The sequence below is a fragment of the Diadema antillarum genome, unplaced genomic scaffold, assembly GCF_040938485.1.
Source record: "Diadema antillarum isolate AM-2024a unplaced genomic scaffold, OU_Dant_1.0 seq00000459_RagTag, whole genome shotgun sequence".
NCBI classification, from domain to species: Eukaryota; Metazoa; Echinodermata; class Echinoidea; order Diadematoida; family Diadematidae; genus Diadema; species Diadema antillarum.
This window is the reverse complement of record NW_027271430.1, coordinates 1,253,008-1,265,520: the sequence shown is the minus strand read 5'-3', so window position 1 is coordinate 1,265,520 and position 12,513 is coordinate 1,253,008. Positions and strand designations below refer to the sequence as shown.

Genomic DNA, 12,513 nt, shown 5'->3' with positions numbered 1-12,513 from the left:
CTCCTAACGTTCAGAGCGAGAATGTAGTGTGTAGCGAAGGGTCAATGCAATCAAATCTTGTTTTTCTAGTATTCTTCTCCAATACGATACACAGATAAGATTGCTCACTTACATCATGTCAAAACCTTGGTTTAATCGACCAAACTTTGGCGGAGAATCTTCAGACGGTCTCGCTCTGACGATTGGTAAACATTGTGTAAGGCAAAGGCAAGTGATACATACTCCCCCTATCAAGTTTTCAGTAATATGCTGCACACGAAAGAAAAACGCGTCTGACATCAACTGCAATCACAGAAATAATCAGTCCTTCTAAAGACTTCGGTAACGGGACCATCGTTATTTGGTAGTGAGAAGTCCAGTTTCCGATTTCATGATGCAGTCATTTCGCACCATCTGGGCAGTTTTCGCTGTCCTCGTGACGGTTAACTCCCAGAATCCTCAAGTGAGAGTCAAGGAGGGAATCCTTGTTGGCAAGACTGTGCACTTCAGCGAAGACGTGTACATCGGGAAATCACGTGACATTGACGTCTTTCTGGTAGGAGGGACTGCTTGTCGATTTCACTTCTTTCATTTATAATATTATTCTGCTCACGGGTGCATATTGAAGTTAAAGAATATTTGTCAAAATAATTTCATCTTCTGAAGTGTCCATCGATACAAGGCGTGCAATCATTATGTTGAGAAAGTAGAAAATATTGTTGATCCAGTTTGGGCCGATATAAGGGAAAGCGGGTTTTGTTACCATCGACCGTTATTCTCTCACTGGCAAAAATTAATGTAAACATCGATTTATTTACCAGCAAGCACATAATGTACACAGTTGTGAACATCTGTAAATCAAAATGCATCATAGGCCTTAAATATACTGTTAAAACATATTTTTAAAGAAAAAAATAATGTTGGTTTGAAAATCGAAAAATTGCACACACTAATGATTCTAGATCAAATTTCTGTATTTTTCAATGTTCTTCTTAATGTTTTGATTAAACAAAACATTCTAAATATTAACAGCATACTAAGTGTTATTTATCAGCACTGCATGTATATTAAAGCGGAAACGTGGGACAAAAAAAGCGACTTGGTAACGACACGCGTATTATTCAGACGCCTTTTTGTAGAACAATTATGTGCCATTTCACCTCCTCGGCAAGTTACGTTGCCTTCTCGCCTTCTTGAGCTTTGCCAGACCGCCAACTCTTGATTATCATACAGTGTACTAAATAAGGTGCCTATAACATAGCCTATAGTTTAGCATAATGCCTGTCAACTTCTTACCTTCTCATCCCCGACAAAATGCCTATATGGAAAATTTCAACAAAATGCTTCATTTGGGGAGCGTGTTGACGAACGTCACACTGGGAAGGACCAGACCAATCTGCCTTAGTTTTGAGCCAGGGTTATATCTTGCATGTGTAAACTTCTGTGTTTGCATTCTGATAAAAGACGAGTGTGAGTCATGTAACCCCATGATCGTCTTATGGGGGTCTAATCCATTTCTACTCTTTAAGGGTTAAGTAAGAAAACTCAAATAGATGCCGCAACTTCAATAATGCTATCTTCTTCTTTTTTCATCGCGGATGTATAAAAAGAAGAAAAATAAGACACTCTTCTGAACTCATGAAGCTGCTGTAATGAACAGGTAAATATCTAAGATTTAAAAATTATTCGAAAGTCCTCGCCAACAAATGCGATTTTGGAACTGTTTCATTTATGTCGGCACATAATTATCACGGCGTAGGTTGACGACTACACCAGCCGCCTATAGTATTTCAGTCTCTGACAGTGTATACATCATCTGTACATGCAAGTAAATCTGGAGCTCTAGTCAAATATCATTTATGTACTGTCTGCGTTCTAAATCTTTATAATCATTTCAGCATTATCATTATCAGTATTATTATTGCCATTATCATAAATACCATTATCATAATTATTTTCATCATCATCATCATCATGTCATTATTATCATTATTATGCCATCATTCTGTGTTCAAGTACAGAGATCATGGCTTGTACACAGGGCTTAATACCTACTCGTCTTTGGGAGGAAAGCTACGTTGATTGTATCTTGGTGAACGTCATAGGCTTGTACGTGGTTCTTATAATGCTAAAGCAAATTCAGGGTTGTACATCCCTGAAGGATAGGCTTAAGTGAGTTACCCGTTAGTCATGCTCTCTTTTTCTTTTCTTTTTTTTTCTTTTTTTTGTCAGGGAGTCCCTTACGCCGATCCTCCGGAGCGATTTGTCCCACCACAGCCTAAGGCGGCATGGGACGGCGAGAGGAATGCTTCGGAGTTTTCACCGGGTTGTCTCCAGACGCCGTACGAGAGTTCGCCCGTACCCGTGATGTCGGAGGATTGTTTGTACCTTAACATTTACGCCCCAAGTCCAGTGCAGGTAAATTGCTAGGTAAAGTGGGTATCTCACTGGCTTGGAGATAGGTGGCGACCTGGTGGCGACTCGCGAGCCTTAATTGCTGGTCGCGGAATGGTGGCGGCATGGTCGCAAAGACTACCCTGGCCTCCGGGGAGTCGCGAGAGAATCGAACATGTTCGATTTTTTTTTTTCTCGAGACTTTATCCAGTCTCCAGCTAGTCTCGGAGACGTCTCTGCAATGTCTCTGCGACGTCTCCCTAGTCACGGCCATGAGTCGAGGAGACTCATTTTAGAGTCCGCGAGGTCTCCAAGACGTCTCCGCGACCTAATTGTTGAGACCCATTGGCGACCTATAGAAGACGTCGCGGCGACGTCTTCGAGACTTCTTGTCGATTAAATTGTCACCGTGTTTCGAGACGTCTCGGACCTCGTCTTCGAGTCGCCTTCTTGGTCGCCATTTCTTGGTCTTGAGAGTCGCAGGAGTCACGCCAGTCACGGCGGTCGCGGCGAAGTCTCCTCCAGTGAGATAGGCCTTCTACAGTAAACCGTGATCTTTCTTATTATTTTAAGGAATAACCGTCATCAATCAGTGGAGGTTTCTGGTTCGACTCTCGTCAAGAGCCTACGTCCTTGGACAGGATGAATAACACTTATACACCGTGTACCTCTACCCCTATGAATAAATGGGTACCTGGCAACGCTATATAGGGTAATGATAATGACGGAGCCCTTTGGTATAGCAGTGGCGACACTAAATAGTTAACCCTGGATAAAGAAGACAATACCAATCGTGATGCAACACTACACAGTGCAATGATGTGGAAAAATTGTTGGAACAAGTTTTTTTTTTTTCTGTCGCGTGTTAATAGTCGAGAATTTCAATGAGTTAACTTGTCCGTTTGAAATATATAGGAGCGTGATGATGATAATGATGTTAAACACACTAATATTCATATCCACAGAAGAGCAAAAAGAGAAAAAGAAGAAAAAAATCCGTTCTCATTAAGAGCAAAGAGCAAAGTGTTTTTAGAACTCCGGTAGTCTGACTGAAGCCAAGCCTTATGGACCGGAATCAAAAGAAAGCTATATACGAAGATCCTGCATGATACAGTATCCGATAATCTAGCAGTTTGCTTGATACTTTCTTACAGTAAAGTGCGAACCATTTGAAGAGTTTGTTTGCAAAAACTGATAAGTTCATATTTGCCAAATGGAGATATTTGCGATTAAAGGTCAAGAAAAATAAAGAGAATAATAAGAAAATGTTTGCTTCTTTTGACCTTAACTTAAAAAATATACCTTTATATGTAGTGACCAATATATCATTTAAAAGGTATTATTTTTTACTTAATGACAGAGATCGTACTTCAAAATCTTCACAAATGGACTTATCGGTTTTTGCAAAACCCTTCATTTAGTTGCAAATTTTTACCACGTTAAGTCAGGCTTGCTTCAGGCTCGCAGAAATGGCCGTGATTTACGGCCGTGATGCTTTTTTTTTTTCATGCAGAGGAGACGATCAAATGAATTATCTTCACTGAAAAACCTTTCTTGTCGTCATTATTCCATCATGCAGTCTTCTGCTGGCATCCCTGTAATGGTGTGGATTCATGGGGGAAGCTTCAGTGCCGACACGGCCATGTCGTACGATTACAGTGGCATCCCATTGGTAACCGTCGGCGACGTCATAATGGTGGCCATAAATTACCGCCTTGGCGTATTTGCACAGTTTTCAACAGGTGAGATTTTGTTTCCCGTGCAATCTGAAGTATGACTTGTTTTTATTGCAACTCATTTATCCATGAATTTGAATGTATTATTTTGTTTTGTTTGGTTGTTTTGCTTTGTTTTGTTTTGTGTTGCATCGCGAGAGCAGTATGCTTCTATATTCCGATAGCTCGACACCCCCAATACATCTCTACGTACTATAATCTAGGTTCAGTGCTCCCTCTGCCCAATCCCGTCCTAACTTGGTTTAGGATAATCTTAGGGTGTAACTCATTCATGAAAGTACAATCTTCTCTGCTATCCCCCCCCCCCACATTTTATTTTTAACGAACCAAGATTATTGAGTCCCAAACTCTTATTCCGCGTCCCCTGCATTATAGAAGGACTCAAACAACACATGCATTGATAAACACTTTTCCCATCTATTTCTCTCCAATTTGCTTCTTCTATATTATGTTTTTTTTCTTTTCTCTTTATTTCGTACTGTTATGCGTAATTATATCATCCACCCTCTCTGTGTCTGTAGAGGATGACGTTGCTCCTGGAAATTTTGGAATGATGGACCAAGTGGCTGCCCTGAAATGGATCAATGAGAATATCGCTGGTGCGAGGACAATGTTTGTTTGTTTGTTTGTTTGTTTGTTTGTTTGTTTGTTTATTAGTTTGTTTGTTTATTTTATTTGTGATCAAAATAGATTGGGATTATCGAATCTTCTTGAAATGTTTGGATTATGTAGGCTATCTCGATTGAAAGTACAGCAGTTTTCGATGACTTCACAATTTGATGGAGTAGTAACCATCAGTCTACAAACTAATGATTGATGATGCACATGTTACATTGGAGACTCTGTAATGACTTATCGCAAGGTTTAGCTGGGTCTAATAATGCTAAGTAGATACTTTCTATATCTATGCATTTAAAAACCAATCTCTAGAAGTGATTCAAATATGTGTGGGCATATTTAACTACTTATAGGTCCTAGTAATTCTAATGTCAGAATTGAAAGATTTCAACAAGCAAAGACTGCAATGCCCTTAACACTCCGTCAGAAAACACTTGATGGAGAATTAGGAGGAAATATCGCTCTTTATAATAGATAATGATAATAATATTATGGTTATTAACTAGGAGAAATGATAATGCAATATCATTTTAGACGATAGAAAATAAAGCCCATGTTCTAACAGACCTTACCCCCGACAACGTCGCGACAGCATCTGGAGAACAAAATTCCTCTCTTGGCAATAAAACCATAAGAGAGAGCAAGAGGTATACCTTTTTTTAACATACACTCTCCGAAAACCTTTTCCGGGTAGGTTTCCGTAATATAACAACCTAATGCAATATTTTGCGGGAACCGTTTCAACAGACAGGGTATGAAAAAGAGATTGTCCGGGGGTAGCGATTACTCTGGTTTGAAAGGCTCTGTACCTTAAAATGTGGCTTAAAAGTGTGCACCCATCACAGTTACATTTAGAATAATTACACCTCTTCATTTTAGACAACAAATTTAAGAGGGAAAGAGAGTCTGAGAGCTAGGAGAATGTAAATAATGTGGTTAGAGTGTCTGCAACTAAAATTCCGTTGTCAAACTTAACGCTGCTAATCACGTTTTACCACCATCATTCTGCAGCTTTCGGCGGAGACAAAGACAAGATCACCATTTTCGGGGAAAGCGCAGGCTCGTCCAGTGTCGGTTTTCATATCCTGTCTAAACTTAGCCGGGGATACTTTACTCAGGCGATGATGCAGGTAAGCAATTTTGTCTGCATAAGACTAAAAATTTAAACAGAAAACTATAGACACCAGCACTTCATAAGGAATAGGAAGGAAAAAAAAAGGAAGAAATAGTGACCATAGATCGATACAGTTTAGGTGGTTTTTTATGTTAGTGTATATTTCAGCCATAAGTAGGGAGCATAAGTAGGTCTATGCCTAACAATTGCTCTGCACTGACATAGCAATGCGCCTGACTCATTGTATATAGGCCTATCCCATTAAATCATCTTTGAAACCCCCATTATGACCAACATATGTTACAGTGTTTATAAATCCGAATTGGTCTCGACATTCGTCATGATTATGTCAGCAGTCTCAAAACTTACATCGGAAGTGATGATAGTATACAAACGAACCAAAATTATAATTTCTGGCAATTATGTAGGGGGAAAATATAAGGGTAGTACCCAGGGCCTATGCGCTATCAACCTATCTCCCTGATACGTGTCAACGCAAAAATTTGCGTCGGGCAACATGCATTATTGTGTATAGATAGGCATGACCTTGTTAAAGAATTCATTTGCCTATGACATAGACCGTGAAGTAGCGAGATACGATCGTTACGTCAAGGCTATAAGGTATCGCCGAACGTTGATTTGTGTGCATGAGAGTGGGGTGGAGTGGGGATGGGAAGTTCTGGAGTCCATCTTACTGCTATATTGCATGGTTGGGTCCAAAGGCAACGCTTGGTGGCCCGGCCGCCGCCCGGAAGAGGGGGCCAGAGGGTGACGTAAAACCCCGGGCATACTATCAATGCAAAGGATTTGTACCTTTTTTGTATTGTATAACCTTTAAAAATTCTCTTTTTCAATTAAAATTTATCCTCGTTTCATTTCACGTTTGCAGTCAAAAGTGTACGCGGCTGCAGCCTCATCAGATCACTAACTTCCTCCTCCTTTATAAGGTTCATCAAGGCCGTGTTGTTATATAGGCTTCGACCATAATACCCTATCTCGTGTGCACTAAGAAAGTTTGCATTGCAAATTATGTCACCGCTGAGTTATCAAGAAGACTTAAACTAGGGCCTGCTTGTACTCTACACGAGTAAAACAAACAGCATAAACTGATAAACCCAAGGCTTGTTTGAAACAGCTGATCGCATGGCTACATTATTATGAGGTAGGCTTACAGTGCTCTTGTAAAGTAAGTTATCTTTTTTTTCCACAGCCGACTTGCGATTAGTTACAGGTTAATGACCTTCCTCTAAACGAAAAGCTTGCCAAGACTTTGTGACTAGCCAGTCGAAAGACAATATATTACAGATCCCATGAAATATAGTGCGTAATAGCACCGACGTGAAGCAATTTCTCCACCCCGATACTTTCAATGATATTAACGAATCTGTCATAATTATGATTGGGTTGTTAAGTACAGCTAGTTTGATCCACGATATTTTTAGACTCTGTATCTGTTTATTTTCTCTCACTGTGGGACTGAAAAATTCCCTTTTCATTATTTTCATTTTTGATATTGATTTCAAAATCTTGATCTTCTATGCACATCCATGCTCTCAGGAAAATAGGTACGCATTACATTGAAAAAGAGCTTTCCTGCGGTTATAATTCGTTCTTCCGAAGATTCGTTAATCCGAAAATAGAATAAGGTTAATTTTTCCTAAGATTCGTTGATCCAAAAATGGGGGGAAAAAAGCTCATCAGTTGTTTCTTTTTTATCTTTTTTTGGGGGGGGGGATTGTATGTTTGTTTGTGTGTTTTTTCGGATAAACGAACTTTCGGAATTACAAACCTTCTTTCATTTTTGGATTGACATTTGATTGACAAACCTTCGGAATAACGAACATTATACCGATCCCTGCATGCAACCCTGCATGAATTCCTCTGTAAACAACAGAGTGGAAGTGCTTTCGATCTCTGGGCCTTTCTGGACGACCCCGAGAGAGAGCGGCGTTTGTCTGCACAGCTCGGGGTAGCCATGGGGTGCGACACGTCATCTTCCGACGCCTTGGTTGAATGTCTCAAACTCCAAGATGGCATGGCGCTTTTAGCGGCTGCCGATGAGGTAGTTTAACAAAATACATTATTCGTACAGATACTAATATAATATATTTTCTCAAGCATTTTATATCATCGATATTTTTGTCATATTTATGATCATGTATATTGTAAAATTCTGTATGACATTGACCCTATAGGTGACACAGTCATGAAAGTTATGATTGTGAAATAATTCATTCATTCAAATTGTAATAATTAGGGAAATCAATGTGAGAATGCTATATCGTATATTGTTTTGCAACATTTCGTTTCATCGAAAACAATAAAACATTATTCAAAACAATGATAAAATATTTATGATTCTCAATAATGGTTATAACAATGATAAAATATTTATGGTACTTTTCTAAAGCGTAGTTTATGCTATTGGCGGTACCATAAGACTAACGTACGCACGTATATACAATGTACTCTTATCATGGATGTACAAGAGGTATGCTCATAGCCTGTTGTGGTTTGTTGTTGTTATCACGATGTACTGGTCATGTCACCTTTTCAAACTTTTAAAACTACATGTATCTCCTATGCAAAGGAAGTGATATGACTGAATCTATAGACTTTCTTTAAATTTTTGCCAAGTTTTGTTTTCTGTTGGTTATATTTTCTTTTGTGTGTGTGTGTGTGTGTGTGTGTGTGTGTGTGTGTATTTGGTATGATATTGACTTTAAACCACGTCTATTCTTTTTTGTCTGTTTACCTCAATTCAATGTATTTTTTCTTAGATATATTGGTCAGACGGCGGATATCCGGTCACCCTTGACGGTACATTTCTAGACGACACGCCCAAAAATCTCTACGATAAGGGAGACTTTGCCCGGGTACCGCTCCTCATTGGTTTCAACAGGGACGAGGGCACGCTGACGCCGTTTTCCTACTTTCCGCGATACGTGGGCAGCCCCACCCCGCCTCAAATCAGCCGCGATTTTTTCGAGTGGTATGTAGGTTACATCCTGACCAGCTACGGGATGGGCGATGCGGCCCTCATCGACGCCGCTTGGCAGGAGTACGTTGACTGGACGATTGCCGATGACCCGTCGGCGGACTACTTCCGACCGCTCGTCGATTTCGGGACCGATTTCGACGTTGCTTCCCACATGGATCGCACGGCTCGGATTCATGCCTCAGCCAACCTACCTGTATTCAAGTACTTCATGACCCACGAACCATCAAAGTAATATACAGGCGACTCCTGCTACAACAAATTTTTCGACACCGGCAGTTTCCTTTCGTTGAAATTTCGTTAGAGATAACAGATAAAGTAGGATAGTTGATGATTTTCGTTTTACCCCGTTAATTGAAATTTCGTTATAACCGTGTTCGTTATAATTTTAAGTGATTACTATATATGCAGGGTTTGCTTTCAGGATTCCTAACTAAGATATTTTGATTGACGAACAAGTCATCCAGGCTTTGATATTGTTTTTATTTCGTTGGTTTTTTTATCGAGAACGCTGTGTTTTGCTCAACACAATTAGATACATTGTAGTTTGTTATCGTAGTTAGAAATGTTAGAAAGTCAACATCAAGTTAAGATCTTACAAAAAAGTCCAGAGTATTTTATCTCAGAGTTGTAGCGCCGTGAAAATGTATCGCGGAAAAATGCAGATTTTAGTCATACATGCTGGAAAGCAATAATTCGCTGTCTGTGAATGAATTCTCCCCCATCTTAACTGAACAGAATAATCAATTTTTTTGTGCGATCGTTTCTCGGATTTTGACAAAAATTGCAGCTGTCTCTCTCTTCTCAAAAGTTACATACAGAGCGATCCTTGTTGTCTTTTTGTGAAATATATTATCTTTGTTTATATCTTGATATTCGCACACACTCAAGGAGTTTCTTCCAGTACGGAGACTCGTATCCGTCCACGCCTTGGCTGGGGGCGGGGCACGGGGAGGACCTGACATTTGTCTTCGGCATACCTTTCATTGACGAGCTCTACAACATCAAGGGCCACAATATGACTGAAGAAGAAAATGAACTCTCCGTCAAATTCATGGAATTCTGGACAAACTTCGTTAAATCTGGGTAAAGTTATACATTAAGCACTTCTCCTTTCTGTCTTTTTTTTACCTGTTTGGACCGACTGCCGGTAATTATTGAGCCGAACAAAATCGAGTGTCATTCTCTTGTAGAACCTGGTTTATTCAACATGTTAACTGTTATACAATCTTGTTGACTCATTGCAAACAAAACATGATAACGACATATTGTATGTTTTCTTTATTTTTCATTAATTAGCTTGAGCGGTCATGCAACAAAACAAACGCAAACTGCATTCGGTATTAGCAACTAATGGAAAGACGTAATATTTTTCATGCTTCTGGATATAAGAGGTTTTTGCGCAGTTTGGTAATTTGAATTACAACCTAGATCCTTTTCGAGAGTTGTAGCGTGAACGTCTTGTCGTCTCATGCCAGAAATCGACCATCACTTCAACCCTCAAACGCAACAGAAGTAGAGGATTTATTGTATTGTCAAACTAATTGTTATCTTTTCATTTGCTTCTCTTTCTCTATATATTGCTATTATGATCATTAATTTCACGTTCATAGATGTCGATGACTGAAGACATTTTCAAAGCGTTTTTAAAATGACTTCGAATAATGTTAATGCAATGCTTCGTGGTATTCTTACTTGTCATTTTTGTTTTCTTGGAGTTCAGCTAAGTTCAATTCTATTTCTGTACTCCGTTGTCAATACAGTGATACGAGAACTTACCCAGTGTCAGCATTATTGTATTCTCTAAAAAAAAATCGAGTGAAAATATTCACTCCTAAAAGAGTGAATAAAAAAAGAGTGAATTTGGAGTGAAATAAGAGTGAATTTTGAGTGAAAATGTTCATTTTCACTCATTTTGGAGTGACCTCAGGGATCACTCGAAGATTTTGGAGTGATCCCTGAGGTCACTCTAAAACGAGTGAAAATGAACATTTTCACTCAAAATTCACTCCAATTTCACTCTAAATTCACTCTTTTTTGTATTCACTCTTTTAGGAGTGAATATTTTCACTCGATTTTTTTTTTTAGAGAGTATGTAAAATAACATCTTTGGGAAATAGTGGGTAAAAGCTATGAAAGGAGACCGCAAACATCCTTCCCCGGCTTCATGCCTTGTCCAAAGGGACAGCCCTTATAGGTTGGATTTTGTGATGGAGTAAAATACGAATAGTGTTTCTAGATCTTGATAAGATAACGACTTCACTGTTCGCAGAGATCCGAGTAAACCCAGCGAGGGTGCACCAGAGGGGAGTGGGAGGGATCTCTGGCCCCCTTACACCATCCCCGAGCTCCACCACAAGGAGATGGCACCTGAACTCAGAGTAGGGAGAGCTGCGAGGGCCAGAGGCTGCCACTTCTGGAATGTCCATATCCCGTCCTTGATGGTCTTTACGAGTAAGTAGACTTATATCTCATGAAAAAGGGAATGTCTCTTAGACTCTCATATTAAGAAACATGTTGTGTAAAATCTGTTGTGGTAGTGACGATCTCTATTTGTCATGTCGTATTGCAAGATTGGGCTATGGGTTACGCTCCTTAGATCCGAAGGTTCGTTATCCCGAAACACACAATTTCGTATTACGTACACGTTCTTTAATCGGAACATTAATTGTAACATTATTCAGAAGATTCGTTATTGAGAAGGTTCGTTAATCCGAAAATGAGAAGAAAAACGAATAGTCGGAATTACGAACCTTATTTCGTTTTCGGAATAACGCACCTTCGTAATAACGAAGCATAACCGATGGTGGTTGTATCTGTATTGTAACTTTGTTGATACCATCCTTGACTTTTAATGTAACTTCCTCAGGTAGTATGGCTGTTGATCCACGAAAGTTCAAAGATTGCTCCTTTTCCTTTCATTGTTTGCAGGTGACATTGGTGAAGAGGAAAAGGAGTGGCGGGAAGGCTATGCCGGCTGGAAGGACGACATGGCATCGTGGCAGCAGACGTTTGAAGATTACAAGAATGGCGCCATTTGTAACTAAAGCCATACATCGACTGCACACTGGATAACAGCTTTGATGTAAAAGAAACGGTTTCAAAAAGCTTCAAAAATCAACAACCATAAATTCCCTGTCTGAAGGTAGAATTGTTACAGCCGTGAACTATACCAAATGTATTCATCGTAATAAATGGCGTGACAGTTAAAGACGCATCTTAACTTAATTGTACAAGAGCAATATTTTCTGCATTTGCGTACCTCACTCTGAAATGAGGGCTGAAACTTCTTGCACAGACCCGTGAGTGCAACTTTTGAGGTAATTTTCCGTATGATTATAAGGTTAACGAGTTTGTATTTTGACTTAAAGACGATCGAATGATGTACGCATAAATGTCTATATTATGATAATATTTGAAAGGAATAGTGCTGTTGCATAATGATCAGTGGCGGATCTACGGGGGGGGGGTTTAGGGGGTTTAAACCCCCCCCCCCCCCCTTGGGCTGCCAAAAATAAATGAATAAACAAAGAAAATAAAATAAATATGTATATATATGAATAAAAGGGAAAAAATATAGCTACAAACGGCAGCTTTTGGACTGTAAAGTGTCAAAATTTTCAAGCTCGCTCGCTTCGCTCGCTCGCATCCAGCAGTTGAGCCCGGTGCGCCTC

General features: G+C 39.6%; 1 protein-coding gene across 1 annotated transcript; it reads left to right on the top strand.

The window, feature by feature from the left end:
• Window positions 1-373: 373 nt before the first annotated feature.
• LOC139733003 (acetylcholinesterase-like) lies at window positions 374-11,886 on the top strand. Its single transcript, XM_071643842.1, has 10 exons — window positions 374-535; window positions 2,212-2,397; window positions 3,953-4,115; window positions 4,631-4,708; window positions 5,739-5,857; window positions 7,736-7,903; window positions 8,622-9,070; window positions 9,731-9,925; window positions 11,112-11,293; window positions 11,771-11,886. Exons 1-10 carry the CDS (start codon window positions 374-376, stop codon window positions 11,884-11,886), a joined length of 1,818 nt encoding a protein of 605 aa, XP_071499943.1.
• Window positions 11,887-12,513: the final 627 nt, after the last annotated feature.

Coding starts and splice junctions, on each gene's coding strand:
- LOC139733003 (XM_071643842.1), top strand. CDS start 374: ATGCAGTCATTTCGCACCATCTGGGCAGTTTTCGCTGTCCTCGTGACG. Junction 9,926..11,111: donor ACAAACTTCGTTAAATCTGG/GTAAAGTTATAC, acceptor CACTGTTCGCAG/AGATCCGAGTAAACCCAGCG. Junction 11,294..11,770: donor GTCCTTGATGGTCTTTACGA/GTAAGTAGACTT, acceptor CATTGTTTGCAG/GTGACATTGGTGAAGAGGAA.